Below are 23,288 nucleotides of genomic sequence, written 5' to 3' on the forward strand. Positions count from 1 at the left end.
AGTTGAATTGCCTTTTCTGTAACAGACAAAACAGTCCTAAACTCTCAAAAGTTTAGGACCAAGTGTTTAACCAGATAAGTTATCATTAAATCCACTGGCAATTTTTTTTGTTCAGTAGAACAATGCTTTCATAATTCTTACTTCTAACAAAGAGATGTGATTGCTTTTCTTTACCAGAATGTGAATATGAAAATATGAACATTTTATTTTCTTGTATTCTGTAATGAAATTTAAAAGGCCTGATTTTTTTTATTATTTCAAAAGTAGAAGTTAATTTTCTTTACAATTTTTTGGATGGTTTTTTTTGGGTTTTGTTTTTTTGTTGTTTGGGTTTTTTGGTTTGTTTTTTTTTTTGCTATTGCTGTCTTAATTGAATGTTATTGATTTTAAAACTGTCTGTGGTAAAAAGAATAGTGCATATTGATTATTAACTCTCCTTAAGGCCATTGTGGAATTTCAACGTGGATGATGTTTAATCTTGGCAATTTCTATAAAAAGTTCTTACAGCTTTTAATGTGACTATTCACAGCAATGCAAATCATGAAACTGTCCACGTAGTCATCTGAGTGTTAAGATTTCAATGGCCACCCTGTTCTCAGTGCAAGTATCACTGATGTTACGAATGTAACAGAGTAAGATTTTGGAGAGCAAATTTTGACTCAGTGTATATTGATTTCTCTCCCTCCCTCAAACAGCGAGACTGAATTCTTAGGACAAGATGCATATATATAGTGCTGTGCATATACATATATATATATATATATGTATATATATATAGATGTGTATGTTGCTCTGCACTCAGACCCTGCAGTAGTAGTTTGCTTAAGATAAACACTTTTACAAACATTATTTAAAAAAATCAAAATGCTGAGAGAGTAAAGAAAGTAAATGCTAGGCATGAAAACCCACATGGATAAATAATACCTCTGTGTCCTTCCTTCCAAAACCAAACAAAAGCAAATCAAAGAAACTCACCCCAAACCTTCTTCAGCAACCTTGCAAAGCAAGCACTGGTGCAGACTTTAACTCTTTAAATTTCGTAGGAAGGAACGTTTCTTCAATTCTTTAAGCCCTGACCAAAGGGCTCACAGCTCTGAGGAAGAGCAAGGGGATGAGAGGGACAGCAGCACAGGACAAGCCTCTCTGACAGCCGTGATGTGCCCCTCTCCCCAGGAGGTACCAGAGGGTGGGTAGAGCTTGCAAAGGCTGCCCACTGTGCCTCATTCGGGCTTAAATTTCTGAATTGTTAAAGCAGCAGCAAACACATTCAACTGTTTCCAAAAGAAACACATGTTGGATCACAAAGCTTACCATTTGCCTTGTTTGTAAAGAAAACCATCAATTTCCTTGTGCGAGCTAGCATTTGATTCTGGAGTGAAGGCTCTACTGAATTTAACAGGACAAAGGACTTGCTTCAAAAACCTTTTTTTTAGCAGTTCTTGCACTGGTATATTTTTTGACAAAACATGAGTGCTTTTCTCTGAATAATCAGCTATATATTCATGGAGAGAAGGGCAATCACTTTGTACAAAGCTTCACATTTGGACTATCAAAAAATTGTTTTATTTAAAAAATTATTATAGAGGCAGTTGGCTACTGCTTAATTTGAAAATACCTAAGAAACCCTTGAAGCATGGGTGTTTTCTGATCTGTGTAAAGTTCCCTCTGCCTTGCAGATTCCTGCACTTTCACAGATTTTTTTTTTGTTTGTTTTGAGGAACTTGCCCCAGCAAAGAACAACAGGTATCGAACATTTCACTAATAAAAAAAGTCAACATTAAAAATGGCTAATTGAACGCATACAAATAAACATAGTCGGTGTAACCTTGGCCATTTCATAGTACAAATATTCATAATAGGAAAGACTGAAATTAATCCAGCAGCATATACAGCAGTGACTACACTGGATATATCTGACAGTGAAGATTTCAATCATCAGGTCTTCTCCATTCTGACAATGCCATTTACAACAATAACTCTTCAGTTCTGCTTCTCTCTCCTAAAATGGATGGAAATAGTTATAGCAAATTTTTTCTTATGGAATCACTTGGTGTCTTTACAAGCCACTTACATTTGAAACAGGATCCACAGTTTATAGGGTATTCTAAAAGTACCCATGTAGGCTTTCATATGGCATTACACTGCAAAACAAATCCATAATGTGTGAAAACCAGGTTTACATCAACCTGAAAAAGCCATTTGATAAAATTCATGGACCAATTATTAAAATCTAAGCTATAAAGAGAATGAAATGTATTAAAAGATTTGAGGTTTATAAAAAGTAACCTTTTATACCATATTTTTAGTTTACAAAAATATCGAAATAATCCATGAGTTTTTCACTCTGCACCAGATTTAAAAAAAATACTATCAAATTTTGACTTGCACCTTTAATGCATTTGAAAGCACCATCAGGGGATACTTTTAACATGAAGGATAATACCATTGACTAGATTTAGGGAGGTATTTAAAACCCAAAAGCTTGCAGCAAAGCACTCTATTACAAGAGATTCAACGCAATTTTTAGACGCATCTGGACAAAAGTCTTGAACAGGCAGAAGAGACTCTTCCACATAACTTTCTTATATTATACTTCTGTGAATATACTTACTAACAGGTGGTTGAAAGCCTTTAAAAGACACCACTTTCACCTTGGGTTGGGAAAAATCAGAGCTGTCTCTACATGTTGAGAACTTGTTTGGTCTTCCCTGCTTCTTTCTCTGGTAGGGCTTGTGCCACTTGTTATCTGTCCCTCAGGCAATATCAACCTTGCAGTTATACAATGTTTGGCACTAGAAGGGTATGGCATGTCACAGTCTCTTGTCACCCCTGCATACATTCACACACTGAATCATGCATTCTCAGTCCTGAAACAGAGAAGTCTCAGTGTGTTCATCTCCTTGTAGCTTCTTCTGAAATGTCTGAATGGGGTCCTCCAAAAAGTTTAGAATGTGAAAACTATACTTCCCTGTTCTTTCACTTTTTTTTTTTTTTTTTTGCAAATTGAACACTGAATCATGATTATCATTTAATGTATATCACTACATGTTAGAGCTCCTTATTTCTTCTGAAAACCAGAAGTGAGCTGCATAGGATTTCTGCTGAAAGTAGCATCAAGAAGTTAAATTTTATTTTAAAAAGACTTTGAAATTCTACAGAAAACAAACAGTTCTGGTAGTATTAATTTTTATGATCTAATTAATCAAAATCTAGTTTACTTTCCTTTGACAGCCTTACAAACATGATAATGTATCTTTTTAATTAAGAACTATTTTGCATACCTAACCTAACCTTAATGGTTGATTTATGGGAGTGTTGAAAACTACTATGTTCCTATTTTTTTCCCCAGAAAACAGTTTTCATAACAGCAACACTGTGTGCTAGTTTTGTTATTTTTGAAAAGGTATGTTTTTGTTTATTTTTGCCATTGATTATGGAAATATCAATCATTAATTTCTAAAATAAAATGCACTACTGGCTAAAGTTGAAAGCTCTTGTTTGGTTGTAAGTACTGTGCAGTTAGAGTTTCATAGCAGCAAGGGGTTGTGGGTGAGTTTCCCCAGCTGAAGTAACTGATCTGTATGTGTGGGTCAAAGCTTTTTTAGGCTTTCAGATGACGCTGCTGTATCAGTGTCCTGCAGACAGACTGCACACAGTGGATCAAATGATAATCATGATGATAGCCAGACTAAGAACACTATAGCTTGCTTCTCTACTTGTAGTACACAGTTTATTTATTCCTACAGCCCTACCGTCAACCCTTAATTTGGACTGTAACACTGGAGCTTCTTCAAGCCGTGTTTTTGCTTTGTTTACAATGTGGTTTCATATTCCAAGCGCTCCTGGATAAGGGCATCATCTTTATACTGTAGCCGTGGAGGAGTAGGGGAACATTCAAATGCCAAGATTGCCTTCCTCAGGCTCCTGTCCAACACATGTCTCTCCCATGCTGGGTACCTGTTCCTGAACAGATCAATTTTAATGACAGACTCCTCAATCCTTGGTGGCCGGGATGAAGGTGTGGATGGTGCGGTGGGTCTCACCTGAAACACAGGCACACACCCATCCCTCTCTGCAAATTTTTGATCCCGCTCGCTCGTGACACTCCGGTTGTTGGAGATGGACCTTAGCGTGCTTGTGGCCACTTCTGGGGGTAGGGTGAAGGCAGTGGCAGGGTCCTCACAAGCACAGCTTGGCGACTGCCCAAACCTTGGTCCATTGGGGTGAAAGAAGGCATAGTACATTAACATAAAAACAATGCCTGTTAAAAAGCTGCTGAACACTACACACAGTGCTGGTATGGCAAATGCATCAGAGATTTGAGGGGCTTTGTACAGATACCAGAGAACACTCAAGGCAGTGTTTTCTAAAAGGATGACAAAATAGTAAATGAAAAGCCTACAGCGTGTCCTTCCTTCCTTGACATTGAACCAGCTGAAGATATAGATTATCCCAACAACCATGTCGAAAACTATCTCCTCCCATTTAGTGATGCAAAACTCTGTCTCGCAGTGAACGATCCAGAAGGTCATGATGCACCAATGCAACACGATGAAGATCCCAAAGTACAGCTGGAAAACTGAGGCAAACAGAGCAAAAGTAATGACCCTTGCTGCAATTGTGAAGAAATGCCAGCAAAACTGGATTATAACAGCCATATAACTGATGGGTTTCTTGTCATCACGGGAGTCACGGAGGGCCTTTTGGTAGGAAGCCAAAGCCCAGGCCAGGGATACGAGAGATGCTGCAGCAGTAAGACCTAGGAGGAAACAGGAGATGCAGTTAAGGCATAATTAGTATGTCAGTGCTTGGCTGAAACCGGTGAGATCCTTACTGCTTTAAATACGTTCTACATCACTGACATAATAAAACCTCTTCCTTCTCCTTTAGCTCAGAGAAATGGACCTCAACATCTGAGATTTCATTGCCCTTAGAATGCTGGATACACAAAAACAAGAGTGGCCATCAAACCACACTCTGAACCCCTTCTCTAGTAATTACACATTTGAAACAAATTAACTGATTCACGACTCTGAGCAAATTGGAGATGGGCGTCTCTGTCAGCTCTGTGATTTAATGGGACCTGCTGTCCTTATTGTTTTCAAGAAAGAATATGAATGTTCTGATTTTGATAAATCATTAAGGAAACCTAATATAAAGCAACTAAGTCTTTCTAATTAAAATGTCAGCATCATATACATGTAAAATAAATCAATAACAATGTGAGCATAAATCTGCATTTTAAAAATAAATTTATGTAACTCTTGTTACATGAAAATGTAAACTGACTGCTTTACTCTTGCTAAGGGAAAAAAATGCCCATTTTGATATTTTAAACAGAATTTTAATAAGTATAAAATGTCAAAACTTATTTTCTTTCAGCTGGAAATTAAATTTATTTTAGAAATGTTGGAATTGTCTACTGAATTAAAATTCTGAGTAAAGATGCTCCTAAAGTAGGGGTTTATGATTAATATAGCAATATAGTCATTCTATCTCTCATATATCACAGAATTGCCTACTTACAATGCCCTAAACTATAATATTTTGGTAAAACTTCAAATTATTTAAAGAATTGAATATGAAATTATTTCTCATAAGATTTCAAACATTAGTTCTGTGAAAATACAAAAAAATACAAAAATACAAAAATTGTAAAACAATTATTTTTTAAAAAGACCAATTTATTTTGAATGTGTATTATTCTTTTCTCCTCAAGGGACTTTGACTCTTGCCTGTAGGTAAATTAAAAAAAAAATGTTAGTTTGAATCTAATTTTCAACTAATCTGTTACTTCCATACACTACCAGAAACATACCTTACATTCCCATTTCAGAAGTGGTATAGTTCAGCATAATTATTCAAATGCTTAATACTTACACAGCATTCTGTTAGAAATGATAATAATTCTTCTTTACTAGAAGATTAATTTTTATTTACTTATGACTCATATCAACCTGCTCTGTATGGAAATGGAATTTGCAATTGAAATGCAAAATCCCAGCCTTTCAAGTGTATTTATTATTTAAATAAAATTGCAATAAATGTTGTATACAGAGGAAAAATGTATCAAACAATTTATACTTAAAACTGGTTTATTACCAAGCCTAATTTTACATACAGCTAATGAATGAATTCATAAGTCTCAGCATCCCAGACTGAGAGTTTATTCATAGACCATTTAAAGATAATGATGCTTCAGCTTATTCTATTTCTAAGCAGTTCCTTAACTTTGAACTAGTTATGAAGTAAATCAAACTGACATGAAGAAAACATTTCTTTTGTCTGCTGTTAAAAGCTGTTTAATCCAACAACCTTTGGTTCTGGATGTATAGCCAGGATTTTTCTTCCCTGTTCAAGAATATATTACTTAACTATTATAAATTTTATGAAATTTTATTAATACAGAATGGTAAATTTAAGCTGAAATACATATTGCTATTTACTTCAGAAAAAAAAAAGAGGTTATTTTGAAACAGAAAAATGTAGGTTATGGAAATACTACCTGATTCTGATGGAAAAAAATCTATTTAAGCAATTCACCTGATTTAACACATTAAGATTTTGCTCAGTAAGTAGTACAGAGAGACTAATTGCTTTCAGGAGGGATTGCATTTGCCAGTGTTTCTCCCTCAGTCACCGGCAGGGTGCTAATAATGTTGTGAGCTCCCATGAATTTAAAATATCTTTGTTTTAAAAACAAAAATAATAACAAACAATCAGCAGAAATGTAGAGCAAACTTAGGATTCCAGGGAGAATTTTTAACAAAACTTCATCATTTTAATCCCCACGTAGATGCCTGGATGACAAAACACCAGCGTTACTGCTGGAATCCTCCTTCACGGAGAAAACAAGCTATCAGCAATGAAGACAGGAAGAAGACATGGTGTAAATTGCTATTTTCATTTCTGACTTGTATGTGTGTTTTCTCACACTGGGCTGCCCTTCTGTGTTTGTTATCTCTGAAGACAACACTACGATCTGAAAATGTAAGTTCTTGTTTTCCTGTAGGAATGTTTTAATTATTGAAAAAACACAGTTCGTTTCCCTCATGAAATGAAAAGTTTGGAAAGGTAGATGAATAGGATAAAGGGTAAAAGAATCTTTCAATACAAATGAGCCACTCTGAACAAGAGCTCAAAAATAGCATTATCAGCACAGGAAAAAATAATGTGAGCAAGAAATCCACGTTTTCTTTGCAAATCTAACTTTAATGACCTCACGCACTCCCCCTGAGGTTTGTAGAGATATCATCAGTTTTGCATTAGGAAGTGTAAAATCATTCAATAATGCACACAGAATATAATGTTAAATTCATAGGAATTTCCAGTGTTCTAATGCTAATTAATTCATAGTCATTGTCTGGGACAGAAAGAAGCAAGTACAATAGTAATGTAATTCTGTTATTTAAATAGTCATTAATAGGGAATCATCCTTTGCTTTTACAGAACAAACTCAGGGATATTGGCAAACAGGAGAGAAAGGAGACAAGGGAATGTACAAAAGGAAAGAACTGTCAGTTAATATATTACGTATCTACTCTTGTACTATAGGCAATGGTGTTAGGGATATAGAATTAAGATAAGGTTAAGCACTTCATAGGCTCCATCTGTTTCTCTTTATTGATGAGACTAAGCACTAAAGAATTAGTAAAAGTAAATTAATAATGAAAACAATAATGTAAAAGTGATGCAAATGGCAGTTTGCTAATAAATGTCACTATATAAATAATTCACTGAGAGTGGTCAGAGATAAAGTGAATTATTGTAGCACTGAATGGACAATTCATTAATTAGAACCTATTGATGCAGTTGCTGAGTATGTATTTGGATAAACCGCTTTATCCCTACTTCAAAAAAGGAACTAAAATAAATTCCTATTACTGTCAAAACAAAACTTTAACGATGCAGGTGGTTTAACTTCTGCAGTCAGGAAGGCTTATTTGCCACCCAGAAATGAACAGAAATTGGATGTGATCTGTGGAGCCACCATTCATGAGGAACAAGAACCAGCTTTGCTGCTTGCTCAGCTGCAGCTTATGTACACTTTTTGGGTGCTGCAGCAGCTTTATGGTGTATTTGACAGTCTTGTATTATGACAGTCTTGTATTTAGGGTCTTGATCTCAGAAATTAAGATTAAATAGCCATTCCCAGTGAATATATACACAAGCAATTGTATGTTCTTCCATTACAGACTGTTGAAAGAACAGGAAAATTCTCTAAAATGGCCTTAGGAAGCATGAAACATGTTCCTGTTTCTTTCTTTTCTGAAGCTGAACCTTCAAATATTTTTCCCCAGTATGTGATTTGGTCTCTAAAGTTCTGTCTGCAAAAGAAAAGAAATACAGGCTTTGCATAGGTAAAGCATCACTTCACAATTTGCATCAGACAAATGATGCTTTTGTCTGTTTCTAAAATGGACACCTGACATACTCTAAATAGCAATGAATGGGAGTGGGATTGTATGTACCCACTTTGCAGCTTAGCCCATCAACAACAGTCACAATAGTGAGAAAATAATAGATTGTATCAAGGTAACTTTCTGCTAGGAACTAATTATAATCTGTTTTGAGTGAAAAATACAGTTTAACCTCTTTTTTTTCTGTTAAGGGTTTGTATTATTTAATTATGTTATTTGTATAAAGGAATGACAACTTTTTATTACAGATGAGTTTCAGATATTCTTAAGATGGTACACTATCTGTCTGATAAAAAAAGAATAGAACTGCCTTGACTGAATTATAAGTTTAATTTTTCCCCTGGAAATTATTAATTTCTCCAAGATGTGTTTGCATTTTATAGAGTGTGGCATATCTGTATTGATAATTTAAATCTAAAATTTAATACACTGCAATGAGCTACACCTCCTTAGAGACAAGATAAAAAACCCACTAACGTGACTTTCACAAATGAAAGCAAATATATGTGAGGGAAAAGAGAATGTATACAGAGATGAATACATTCATAAATGTAAGATTTCAGGGAAGCAAGCAAGTCCAAATAACTACAGGAGAGCCAATGAAATTCTTCTCAACAGTATTTGTGAGAAATCTGAGTGAAATATTTTGTTCAAGGGCAAACTAAACAGAATTGCTCACAACACATAAGGGTTTTCTATATTACATCTCTGCATGGCAATTCACAACTTAGTTGTATCTTGCTAACACCTCTACCTTTGCATGCTATCCCACAATATAATCTTTAGACTGGAGCAGAGCTGAAAAAAATACAGGTCTCATTCTCACAGTAATTTTATTTTACTCCTAATTTGTACTTGAGATAGTAAAGGTATATTCAAGTCCATAAATCACTTTTTTCTAATCACATCAGTCCATAAATCCTATATAGCATAAATACAGAACAGCTCGAGTCAGCTGGAAAGCTTATAAATGGATGAACTGATCACAGAAAATGCTCCTTAACATTCAACCTGATTTCAGAAATCAAACTACTGCCAACTGTGTCTGTCTCTGCTTCATCCTTCCTTTTAAACTTGTGCTCATCTCACCGTGTCTTGGAGTAAACTTATCTAAAAGCAGGAATACCAAATGCAGAAGGACATCTGGGCATGATAACGTTTTCTGGGATCTGAGACTATGAAACATTATTTTAAGAAAGCCTATTTTACGAGTTTCCTACTCAGCTGGAGAGGTGCTGATAGATGCATCCAAGCTTCCAGGTGCTTCTCTGAACAAAAGCCAAGGTTCTCTAATATTTGAATCTTAGTCCTGTAGGAAATAGCATATCATGACTGCATCCCTCCAGCTTCAGAAAATGTCTTGCTGTATTTAGACAACTTTTGCTATGTTGCTCTGCTAGAGATTCACATGGAGGCAGGCTTGCAGGCAGCTTGACAATTGTCTATGGGTTTCTGCACTAATTCTTTTATTCCCATACACAGTACAGCAATGTATGGCATGGTGTACATACTGTGCTTCCATACATGGTTTAGTACACAGGACGCTTGGCATGCTTTAAGGGCAGCTTTTGATGACATCAGGGACCATAATGTCCAGGGAGTTTCACTCCCTGACCAATACTGTGAGATGAAACCTAAAGATGAATCTTTCCTTTTTTATGCTTTCCTATTGTCTAAAGGGATAACAATATAAACTCTCCCCCTCACCTAGGTTATTTCCTCATAAGCTTGTTGCCAAGATAATCCTATTACTTTCCCATGTCAGCAAGTTTGTCATATATTAGTTGTCCTAAATCAAGATCAAAAGCATTCTGTTCAACTGAAATAAGCTGCCTGAGGTCAGAAAAGGACTTTGTTCTTCTTTTTTAAGTGCCACTAGATCTGATTCTGTATCGATAGAAATGCCACCCTACTGTAACATTCCGTTTCTCTAGTTTTACAATCAGACTGTTTGCTACCCACAAACATGGGACTGTCAGTGTCTGAGGATGAGTCTCCAGTAGTTCACATTTCCAGTTTTTGCCACAGGCTGCATTCACAGACAGGGATTTTCAGGGCAGCATAGACGGTTTCATCAGCTTGCCAACATTCAGCTCAGCTTTCTCCCACAGTATACTGAGGCAGGGTAACAGCATAAGGGGTGACAGGAACTCTTCCTTGTTGAAATTCAAGTCAGTATTATGCCTGATATTACTTCTCCTATGTGTTATGTAGTTATCATAGAACATCCTAGCATATATAGGAATCCCATGATTCCTTCCAGCTGCTTTCTGTAGATAGTTCTGGTGAGACAGCTTCCAGCTGTTTCTTTCATTTGGCTCATGACAACAATTTACCATTGCCTCAGAACTCTAGGAACATTCTATATATTAATGTTACTTTCAACCTTACTTATTTTACCTACTCCTATTTTTTTTACCAGCAGTGGTTTGGATTCTGCATAGACAACACAGGCCAACTGACAAGAGTTTGGCTTACTGCATGTATCTTGTGCAGATTCTTAGGGTCTTTACAAGACACCTGCCTAATGATTTATCTCTTGCTGCACTCAAGGTAATATTACCTTAGCAAATCTGTTAGACATAATGTTGAGAAACTTCTGCAGAGCAGCAATCCTGGTCATAGCTTTAAATACATGAATGATAGTCATAATTTTATTTCAAGATAACATCAAGAACAGTTCCCCTTTGCCTTGCCCCTAGTTCCAAACTAATTCTTTTACCCAAACTTTGGTGTATTTCAGGAGTTCTCTTACAAACTATGAATCAAATCAACACAGATAAAGAGAGTCAACTTGCCATGCAGGAACAACAAGAACCATGAAATCATTTTGCCTGTTAGGAATCCAAACTTAGACTTCTGTACTTTCACAGCTAGACTCGTCTGTTAGGCAATTTGGTAACTTCAATTCCAGTGAAGTATGTGCAGCACAAACATACCCAATGACTCCAGGCTCATTTCCATGATTTCTACATTTCTTCTTAGGGTTTCAATGCCTTGAGGTTGCTGCAAGTAGCTTACAGAAATCAAGGGATTATCTGGAGAATGCAGGAACCCCAAGCAGAACAAAACCCCTGCCATTAGCTCTTGAGAAGAAACATCATGACAACATAATGCTAAGCTAAATATAGGGCACCATCTATGGGAGAAGGCTCCACCTGCACTGCTCTGTCCAATGTACTGCATATATGGACACCTTCCATGAAGTCAGTACCCGCTGCAGTAGCACTTCTCCCTGCCACCCAACAGGAGAAAGAGAAAAATATATAGTTTACTATATTATACTATATTTTATACCTGTAAAAATCCTGTTAAAACATAAGTTTTGGGGAAATGCCTTTTTGTTGATCCACATTTTTGTGATTCTGCCTATACTCTTCTGTTGAGCTTTGCTTAGGCAGCTTCTGAACAAATTTTATCCTGGTATATTTGAGTGATTTGTAGGAGCTAGGCACACAGATTTCCATTTCATGGCCACTAATAAGATCAACTGGAATTGTTTTATTGGAAATGCTTTGGAAAAATAATCAAGTGAAAAAAACCACAAAAGATGTACACAGTAAATGCCATTTAGACGGTTTTAGTCTTCTACTAAAACAATTTTTTTTTTTAGGAATATGCAACTTTTTTTTAAAAAAAATACACTGTACTTAGCCTAGAAGAGTGTTTAAGCATGAATAGGGAGAAAATTAGTATTAACATTTGTTTCTTTCATAAAGTCATTGTATCACCTGTCCAAAGGTTTGTATGCTATCCCTCCCAGCTCGCAGGGCAGGGGCCTGCCAGACCCTAGTGGCTGTCTTGGGGCTGCTGCAGGTGTGGGCTCAACCCACACATCAAAATATGGTAAGAAATTAAAACTTCAGAATAAAAACTCTCAAAGCAACAATACAAAACTAGAACTGAAATGGTACAAAATTTGGAAATAAATCTGTTGAAGTAAAAACATGGTGGTGCTAGAAATAGTATTGGTTTCCTAATCAATTCTCCATAAAACTGTTTTCTAATGTACTGGGTGTCTATGCTCAAGTACTGGCATGGGGACAGAGGGGTGGCCTCATGAGGAGAGGCCGGGGACCTGCATCATACCAGACACAGATGGTTCCAACCAGTTTCCAGCCAGCTCCAAAGTGAGACCCCACAAGACACAGCCGAGACCATCAGCCAAGATGGTAGCACCTCTGGAAAAAGTATTTAAGGAAGAGCAAAAAATCCTGGTAGACAGAGGAGAGGGGAAAGAAGGACATGAGAACAGCAATATAAACATTAGGGTGAGAGAATAAGGAAAGGGAGGATGTGCTCCAAGCCCCTGTGGGAGAGAACCATGGTGGGGGAGGTAATTTCCCATTACTTGTGAAGGACCATGAGGGAGAAGATATACACCCTTCAGCACATGGGTACGGAAACTGTGGCCCCTGGAGAGCCCACACTGGAGCAGGTTTGTCTTGAAGGAACTATATCTTGTAGGAGGGATCATGCTGGAGCAGAGGAAAAGTGTGAGGAGAAAGGAGCAGGAGAGATAAACTGTTACTGACTGATTGCAATGCCCCATTGCCCATCACCCTGTGCCACATGGGATGGGGAGGCAGAAGGGTCAGGGATGAAGGAGTGAAACTGATGTTGGTAAAAGTGGGATATAGGGGGAAAAACTTGTTTTATTTTGTACCCCTGTTTCTCACTATCCATATCTGTTTTCACTGGCAATATATTAAATAAGTTTTCCACAAGTTGAGTCTGTTTTGCCTGTGATGTTAACTGCTAAGGGATCTCCCTTTACTGCAACCCACAAGGATTTTTATCCTGTTTTCTCACTCTTCCCTGTTGAGTAAGGGGAGTAAACGAGAAGTTGGGTGGGTGTCTGAGTGCAATCCAAGGTCACATCTAATCACCTCATGCCAATATATTTTTGCATGCACAAACCACGCATGTGGTCATTGCTTGAGGGGCCAGATTGTACCTTCTCATTCCAGGACCACTCAAGAAAAAGGTTTTTTTCCTTGCACAGGGATACATGGAATACACCTCAAACTTATGTAAACCCTCCTTCCTCTGAAGGGTGTTTTGCCACCTGCCAGCACCCTACAAGGCAGCACTGCCTGCCTCAAAAACCGGTTGTCGGTGAATATAAAAGCTGTCACATTATTTCCTGAGATTTAATGAGAGGATGAGGGAGGAGAATGTACCCAGGAGAATTAGAAATTTACTACACATACAATTTTTCTATGCCTGTAGAGAATAGTACAAATTCTGAAAAAGGAAGTACATATCAACATTTTTTTTAGTGTAACCTAGTCACAACAAATTTACCATTTTTTTTATAGTGAAACAAGGAAAAAAATTCATAGTTCCGTAATGTGTTTCATAGATATGGAAATATATTTTAAGTGAGATAGCACAGTTGCAATCAGTGTGAATGCAATACAAGCCTTATGAACACTGAGTGAATCCTTTGTGTTCAATCAAGTGATTAAGAATTCAAAAGTTTAAAACAAGGGAGAAAACATCCTTCCAAAGGATATTTACCTTGACTTTAAAAATGCACATTTTTTTCAGTCTGACTTTATCCACCTTTGGTTTTCAGTCACTGATTTGGCTGAATTTCTGTAGGGTTCAAACAAATTCATCATAATATTTCATCAGAATTTTAAAATTAAAGGTTTCCAGGACATCAGTTTTACACTTAGAAGCCCTCAGTACCCTTGAAAGAGTATAATGTCAGGGCATCCTTAGAAACGTCTTTCTTTCTCTTTCTTTCTTTCTCTTTCTCTCTTTCTTTCTTTCTCTCTCTCTCTCTTTTTCTCTTTCTTTCTCTTTCTTTCTGTCTCTTTCTGTTTGTTTCTCTCTTTCTTTCTTTTTTTCCTTTCTGGGGGAGGATAACTCCTTCCCTTCTCAAGATGCAATGACACTATAGAGACCAGGGTATAATCTACAAAGAAGACTTGATGACTAGTGGTATGTCCAAGCAGATATTTTTAAATTAATACAACATTTATATATTCAGTTATCTAAAGACTAAATGTTGGAAGAGAACAGAATGTTTGAATTTCCATAGAAATGTCAACAACATGGACAAGACAACTTTAAAACAAATTTTAAATAGCTGAAGAAAATTTTCCTAAGCCTGCAATGAGCTTGTGAAAGATATATATTTTTACAATTAACCAAGTCTTCTGACGTGTTTTCCACCAGCATCCCACAAGCAAAAGAGCTTGAAATGATCATACTGCCTGCAATATGGTGGAACATATCTGAAATAGTATCTGGCAAATTCAGACTCTCTCTTCTAAGTATTTTTTTCAAGAGATAGTGAGTATTATAGAATACAAATAGCAGTATCACACTGCCTCTGGAAATGTTTGCTGAGGATTTGGAAGAGGAAGGGCTAAATCAGTACTTCAAATACACAGAGATCTTGAGATTTTTATTTATTTTTTTTTTGTTTGTTTGTTTTTTTAAGATATTGCACTAGCAGTGGCCAGCAGCCAACACAGAGAAGACTAGAAGCCAAGATGAATTTTGGCATGAAAAATATCCCAAATACCTTATGCTAAGTTTTATTACAAATCAATGGGATGGGACCAGGTCACCGACAACAAAATACTGACTCCATGAAAAAAGATAGCATGGGGCTATCATTCCCCTTAAATCTCCTTAAATCATAATTTTAGGATTGGCTTTCAGTGGTTTATAGGTTCATATTGGCTTTCTGAAAGGGGATAAATTTCAGCCCTCATTAAGCAACTGATATTTCTCCCACTTGCACATTAAAGTCAGTCTGAAGTTAGTACCTTATTTGATACAATTTGTCTAAGAAATATTTTATATATGTAGCATTTTTTGTGTTTGCCTTTTAAGCTTCTCTAAGCTTTTCATCTATGAAGAGATGTTGAGGATAATGTCTGCTATGGGGCTCTGGGATAAAAAGCAATTATCATCACTCTGAAAAGGAAATCAATTTAGTATTTGTGCAATCCCTCTTAGCAAAGGGAAAACTGGAGCTTTTAGCTCTGCCTGGTACATGATGCTGTAGAAGTTTCCTTTGGATCAAACTGAAATATTATAGTCTTCACTCTTTGCCATGTTTTTTTCACTTTGAAAAAGTTCAACTGTATTTTCACAATAATTCATTAAATAGACTTATTTTTCTGTTAGTGGAAAAGTGATCACTAACCTCTTCTCCTTCATCCCAACAGAAAATTCATGGTTTCACCTACTGTGCAGACAATGTAACTTTAAGCAAAGTCTAACAAACTGAATTGAAGTGTATTCTGGAGATTAATTCAGCTTCCAGCTCATGCCCAGCTTTGGATTTTTTTAGATTTCATATTTATGTCTTTGTTTTCAATATTAGTTACAAAGCTATTCTTTACCAGTAACAAAGCTCTACAGCTATATCTCTACATATTTCTGATATAGTTAGAATATATCCACACAATATACATGGGTAAATATTACATGTCTGTGTACATTTTTTTATATACGGTATATTTACTGTTGTATACTACATGCAGACAGATAAACTGGCATAATTTTAAGACACTGAGCAAAATAATGACTCAACATTTCCTCTGAAAAGCTTTTCCAATATTTATCTGTGGCTTGTGCCAAAAACTTACACCTTGTTGCAAGTTTAAATTAATCTAATTTCCATTTCTGCTGCTTGTCTAGAAGACTGAAAAGTTCCCTCAGCTCCTGTCATTAAATATTTTTTTTAATGTATAAGTACCCAGAGAGAGTGATTGAGTTACTTTTTCAACCTTTTCCCAATATTCTGGGCTCATCAGTTCCTAAAAGACTTATGTATCAATGGTTGATTGATGGCCCCTGGGACCATTTTATTCCTCAACTTTGAATTTCCTTCAGTAGCTCCATCCTCCAGGAAGTGTGAGACACAGAACAGGGCACAGGCTTTTAACAGTGGTCTTATTGGTGTTCACAGTGGCATGATCACTTCAACGTGTCTACTGTGTATTTTTCTTCCTCTTCATCTGTGGATCAATATAAGGTTCAAAGCCACAGCTTGACACTGGGATCTCACAAAGAAAAACTCTTCTATCTGCTGGCTGCTATGCCATCTTTTGAATTACTGATTTTTAAGACAGAGATTTTCCCAGCCTATAAATCTAATCTGTGTTTATGATTGTCAAATACACTTTTCTGTATTAAAACATAATTAGTTGGTTGTGATAATTTTGACCAAATTATTCAGATTAATCTGCGATGGTAGTTATACTAAAGAATATTAACTACGCTCACATCTGTGTGCAAAAGCCTGGAAAAACTTAACCAGTCACTGGAAACTCAGCCAGCAAATAATACGCATTGTCATCCATAAGGCTACCAAACAAGATGAGAGAAAGGACAGGTATTTAATAGGTGCTACTAGTCACTTCCTCACTCTTTCTTTCTTAATTTTAGTATAAATCTAGATGACAGATTTTAGCCCACTTTATATGAGCTCTACCCGTTCCTACTTCAAGATCTCATGTGATTTAAGTCCCATGAACTTTAAAAAAAATATTTTTACATTATTCATTATAGTTGCTGTCATCATTCTAACTTGTAAGCTTGTCAATGAATTATAACAGGTCTGAGTAACAATACCTGAGTAAAAAAAATAAAAAGTTTGCAGAATTCTACTATCTAGCTTCTAATTCTTTGTTACCTGAGTACACAGTTGACATTTCTATTATTTTATACTGAATTAGAGTCAGGCTAATCTATACTTCTTTTTAGTTATGTGCATCTTTCCTTTTATAATTTTTAGATTTTTTTTTTATGCATCTACACATCAGTCTGCTCCATGGTCATTGTTAAGAATGACTAACTGATTTCAACAGAATTTGACAAAGAAACAGATGTCTGAAAGATACTAAATTCTGTGAAGTTCAGGGAAAACAGCAGCTAGAGGAGGGCCCAAAGAAATGTTCCCACTTAAAGTAAAACAGACTTCAAGCATTTCATTTTTATGCCTGAATTTTAGGCATTTTTATGCCTTCAGGCATTTTTATTGCAACAGCTAGGGACCAATTAGTAAGTGAATAAATATGTTTCTGGCAGCTGGCAAATCCACATAGATGTAACTTTGAGGTAAGCCCAGCAGATACTGCCTCTTAGCCATCCAAACCCAAAGTCATGAGAGAGAACTTGGAATAAGGCAGTGAGTGAACAATATATTGTTGCAACTCAGGGGATCTGATAAAAAATTGGATATATTTTCAGGGCAATGATTAAGGGCAGGAAATGAGGCTTCATTATTTTTACTGCTTGAAGAACCTATATTAATAGGTACTCTGCATTTCTAGGACTCATCTGCTTCTCCAATATTTTGTTAAAAATTAATGTTTCTGTGTTTATAGACATCCACAACTGGGTCCTCCAAACTGGAGATGATATAGCTAAGGCTGGACATAGAACATAAAGAGGGTTCTACAAATGGAACTCGAAGACTCAGATTATATTTTAGAGGTTACTGAGTGTGTACTTCAAAGAGAAAATAAATGAATCTTAGTGTTATAGTAGTATGTCTCTAAATTAGATTCTCTGCAGACACAAGGGGGAAGTGTCAGTCAGCCGCATACCTAATATTTATTTGATTTATTGTTTTTTTAATATGGTATGACAGCATATTAGCAAGGTATTTTTCTGACACTGAAGATGATCAAGAAGTTATCAATTAACATCACTGGAACATTTTAACAAACAGAATAACAAGTATTCAATCTACAACAGTAACCTAACTAAAAAATTCGAAATAAAGATCCAGTCTTTTCTCAACAACTGATAAAAGCCCAGAAGCAGTAGCTTTAAACCTACTGGTGAATATACTAGATGAGCAAAATGCCTCTACTTTGGTCCACCTTATTAATCCTGATTTGGAGAGGAAATGGGATAGTGTGTGTGCCCATGACTGGGGGAAGGTTATGTTATTTCCCTTCAGCTTTGGTAGTTGTTTCTTCAAGTGTTTATTACGCCATACTCTTTTGTGGAGTTTTCCGAAAGCACTGTATGCCTTTGCCAACCTGTTGTCTATCTCCCCGTCAATCTTACCATCCGAGGAGATGAGGCTACCTAGGTAATTAAACTGCTGGACTGATTTGAGCTCTGATTCGCCAATGGTGATATGGGGATGATGGAAGACTTCCTGAGGTGCAGGTTGATGGAGAACTTCTGTCTTCTTTAGGCTGACTAACTTGAAGAAAAGCACAAAGATCAGTGTTTACAAAGCCATAGTGTTGTCTACTCTCTTGTATGGTTCCGAATCATGGGTCATCTACCGCCACCACCTGCGTCTCCTAGAACGCTTCCATCAGCGCTGCCTCCGTACAATCTTAAACATCCACTGGTCAGATTATGTGACCAATACATCTGTTCTTGAGCAAGCAGCAGTCACAAGTGTAGAGGCCATGCTGATGAGAACACAGCTGCGATGGGCAGGGCACGTCTCCAGGATGAAGGACCACCGCCTCCCTAAGATCTTGCTCTATGGTGAACTTGCCACTGGCTGCCGCAAGAGAGGAGCCCCGAAGAAAAGATTCAAGGACTCCCTGAAACAACATCTCAGCCTTGGCCATATTGATCACCATAATTGGTCCACTCTGGCCTCAAATCGGGAGGCCTGGAGACACAGCATCTATAACGCTGCGGAAGCCTTTGAGAACACACGCAGGATCACTCTCGAGGAGAAAAGGCAACGCAGGAAGAACCGTGTCTTGCGGAATACACCATCTAAGGAGTCTTTCTGTTGTGCCTTTTGCAACTGGATATGTCTGTCACGTATTGGCCTCATAAGTCACCAACGTGCCTGTAACAAGTGTGGATAAAGCCTTCCCAAATCTTCGTTCGCGAAGCCCAGCCATGATGGTAGTTGTTTGGATGTGTGCCTGTAAACAACTCTTTATGCAGACTGCAGGAAAAAAGCTTATCTCTGCTACTACTACATTGAGATAACTCATTCCTCTCAGTCATTTATAAACATAGCTACTCTTTAGAAAAAAAAGTTCATAGAAAGCCCTCTGAGCCATGCCACAAATACACTGTCAAACAAAGAATCAAAACCAACACCATGACAAACTTATATCATATTTCAAGATTTGAAAGGTAATATGAAAATATGCTTCAAAGAGTTCAGATTCCCAGTTACAGAAAAAAAAGTACCATGATCTATTTGAGTACATAGTCTTCCACAGAGAGATGAAATAAATAGGCAAATTTTTTTTTTTTTAATAATTGCAGTTCTTACCAGAGCAAATGCAAAATGACTTTCCCCAAACACTCAGGCACCGGTGGGAAGACATATTTCACATTAATCAGAACTCCATTCAGGATGGATGTAAGTTGTCTCTATGTTTCTACAAGTTTTAATGTCAGGATACCAAAATGAGTTATATTTTGAACTACTAGTATTTAGTTTGAACTCTTAGTGCTTCATGGTCTGGTTATACCCTACTGAATTTAACATTTTTCTATTGCTATTACTGACCACTTTGGAACAGTGTATTATAGGCATTGATACTAGTTTAAGAATAAATGCAACACTCTTGCAATAACCTAGAATATTAAGTTATTAATTTATTTTTTTTTAAATCTTAACCTGATTTGGTAGGCAGGAGACAGAGAGATTTTGTCTTGATTATGATCAGAACAGTATATGAATATGAAGTTATATAGATATTTTCCTTATTCTGTTCTTGAAAAGTAATGTTTATCGAGGGGCAAGACTGTGATTCAATTTATGCTTGGTCAGATACTCAGTGCTTCCTTTCCTCTACCAAAATAACCATAAGCTACAGCTTAAACATTTTGTCCATTTCAGTTCTGCATATTTTCCTTCCACTGCTTCTGACCCTAAAAGGATTCAGCATCACCTCCTTCCCAAATTTGCCAGAGGCACCTTCCTTGTCACTTCATCTGCAAGGTTTTCAAACTACTCTTTTCTCAACGCTCCTCATATTTCTTGCTTTTCCATAGGTTTCCCAGTTCCTATACTTATTTTCTGTAGAGGTGCTCCAGATCCTTAGCCCTCCTCCTCCCTCCCCATGCCCACCTCATCTGGTGTCTCCACGATCCCCATGCTCATCCCAGCAATGGGACAAGCCGCCCAGGCCTCTGTTTTTGGATACGACCCCTTGATGACAGGAGCATTGAGATCATAGCTGCCTGGTTCAGGAATGTGTTGTGGTCCTCTGTAAAACCAGACAGCTAATGTCATGCTCTCTTCTCTCGGTGGCAGCATCTTGTCCCACCAACTCATTGCTCTGGTTTCCAGCCTATATGTAGTCACACGCAGGTCATACCTGTTTGTTGTTCTTCAGGCTTTCCCCCCAGACCATCTCATCTGCTTTCCTCAAATAGCCAGATCTTTTCAAAATCCTGTTAAATAATTCTGTGGGTTTTTTTTTTTTTTTTTTTTTTTTTAAAGCTCCTGCTACAGCAATGAAATCCATAAGAAACTAAAATTCTCCTTAATTTTAAGGAAAGTTTTACTTTTGTTACCTGCTTCATATTTTAATATGAGATGTCATATTGAGGACAAAGGTCTGCTTGTGTAACTGTCAAGTTAGCAAGGGTATTCACTTCTTCCTGCTTTTTCCAAAGAAGCCTTCGTTACCCAGGGCATTTCAATTCACTTTCTTCTGTTCTGACTAGCTCTCCTATTTGCTGAATTATGTTATCAGAATAATCCCTGCCCTGTGTCTCTATACATTTTTATTACCTCTCTTTCTCATAATGACGTGAGAAGAATCTGAATACAATAGTCAAGTAATCAGATAAAGTTCCATAGAAGGTAGGAATTCTAATTATTTGCTGTCACATTTTATTTCTGTCTGCGTTAAAATAATTAATACTATTCACAGAGTATCCAGATCCATAAATTCATAATTTAATATTAAAATAGATAAAGTCATAGGCATGATCTCAACACAGATTATTCTCAGTGCAAAGAGTTCATAAACTGCATATCTTAGAAGCTTATGGGAAATGCGAGTGATGTGTGTACAAAAACCGCTGTCTGACAATATTCAGTTAGTAAAACACATTATTTCTGTCCCCAGTATAAGACTCCTTCTCCTTTATCCATGCTGAAGAGGTGACAAAACTTCCTCTTATAGCTCCATTGTATTCCTCTAAGCTCTTCAAGCTGAGCAACATATTAGCTCCCAGAATGTGTGTTTTATATGAATGGGACATTTAACAATACTTTGCAGATCTAATATCTTTTCTCAAAATATTTTAGTATTCTCTGTAGTCATTACATTATCCTTAAAATAGCTCACGAAGAATGTCAGTATGACATCCATTTACCTACTGCATGAACCAGGGAAAAAGGAACTGAATGATTTGCCTCAAATATCAATGTACAAAGCCTTTTCAAGAGGAGGAACCCAGGAGTTTTAAAGCAGAGTCTATTATCCTAGCCACAAAGAACATGCCTTCAATGGCACCTCAGTACCACTTTGCAGCAGACTCCTTGGCTAAACTTTCCAACAACGAATTAGCTGTCTGCATTGGTGCTGTGCTTATCAGTGGACTTGAGCACCACTGTCCATGAGCCAGCATCACAGTCCATGCCTGTACTGCAAGCTAGCTTATCAGCACTGAGTTGGATCTTTGGAAATTTGTTTCCTCAACAATCCTCAACCTTACTAAAAAGATAAAAAACAGCTTATATATTTTGGAAGCCAGGTGAGTACTGCTCAATCTATCAAAAGCAACTGGGCTTTGAAAATAGGTCAAAGCATCAAGGAGAGAATGTTTTCAAATGAGCCTTCAACACTTTCAGGCAGCGACAGGGATTTCATTTGTACAAGTACTCGGCTACTGCAGTTACAATTCAGGATTATCACAATTTCCATTTCTCAAAAGCTATATAAATAAAACTATCTTACCAACCTAGCAGCTTTCTATATCCTTGATCAAGAAGTGCTTAATTTATCGTCTTGCAAGTGCGGGTGAAGTTCTGTGCCTGTGCTCACCCAAAACAATGTTTAACCACTATCTTTCAAGTATGCTGAGAATGCCTGCCTTTGGGTGAGCATGAGAGACATTTTGCTGGAGCTTTTCCAACCTTAGATGCCATTCATAACATTGTCACAGTGGTGACAGATTTGTTCAAGACTTCACATTTGTGCAAACAAACTTCTAATGGGTTTCATGCTAATTCACTGGCAGTAACTGTTAGGTGAACTAATTCTTCTTAGATTGGTTTTACAGAGGTGTAAAATTTCAGTAGTTTTCCTCATCTGAAGGAGACTTGAGGACCAGGTATTTATGAGCATAAATTCTATGGGTCATTAGCAGAATTGGGTTCACTATATCCTTATGGGCCTTTTAAAAATATCTTCTCTGATAAGCTTAGCACAATTATTCAATTGTGACTTGAATTTATTATTTCTGGCCTGCACCTGGAATGGGGCAACCCTGGATTTTCATACAGACTGGGGAATGAGATACTGGAAAGCAGTGCCATGGAAAGGGACCTGGGGGTCCTGGTTGATGGCAAGCTGGATATGAGTCAGCAGCGCCCTTGCAAGCATTAGGGCCAACTGTGTCCTGGAGGGCATCAGGCAAAGCATCGCCAGCCAGTTGAGGGAGGGGATTGTCCCACTCTGCTCTGCACTGGGATGGCCTCACCTTGAATATTGTGTGCAGTTTTGGGAGCCACAATATCAGAAAGATGTAGACCTGTTAGAGACTGTCCAAAGGAGGGCAATGAAGATAGTGAAGGGCCTTGAGGGGAAGCCATATGAAGAGCAGCTGAAGTCACTTGGTCTGTTCAGACTGGAGAAGAGGAGGCTGAGGGGAGACCTCATTACACTATACAATTTCCTTGTGAGGGGAAAGGGGGGGCAGGCACTGATGTCTTCT

At 37.2% G+C, this 23,288-nt stretch overlaps 1 protein-coding gene across 1 annotated transcript in view; it reads right to left on the reverse strand.

The window, feature by feature from the left end:
* Nucleotides 1-343: 343 nt before the first annotated feature.
* XKR4 (XK related 4) overlaps nt 344-23,288 on the reverse strand; it is a 224,563-nt gene continuing 201,618 nt past the window's right edge. Inside the window, exon 3 of the mRNA XM_032682631.1 lies at nt 344-4,759. Within this exon, the coding sequence (XP_032538522.1) occupies nt 3,813-4,759 (947 nt within the window). The 3' untranslated portion in view covers nt 344-3,812. The remainder of the gene's footprint in view (nt 4,760-23,288) is intronic.

The sequence above is a fragment of the Chiroxiphia lanceolata genome, chromosome 1 (genome assembly GCF_009829145.1).
Source record: "Chiroxiphia lanceolata isolate bChiLan1 chromosome 1, bChiLan1.pri, whole genome shotgun sequence".
In the NCBI taxonomy this organism is placed as follows: Eukaryota; Metazoa; Chordata; class Aves; order Passeriformes; family Pipridae; genus Chiroxiphia; species Chiroxiphia lanceolata.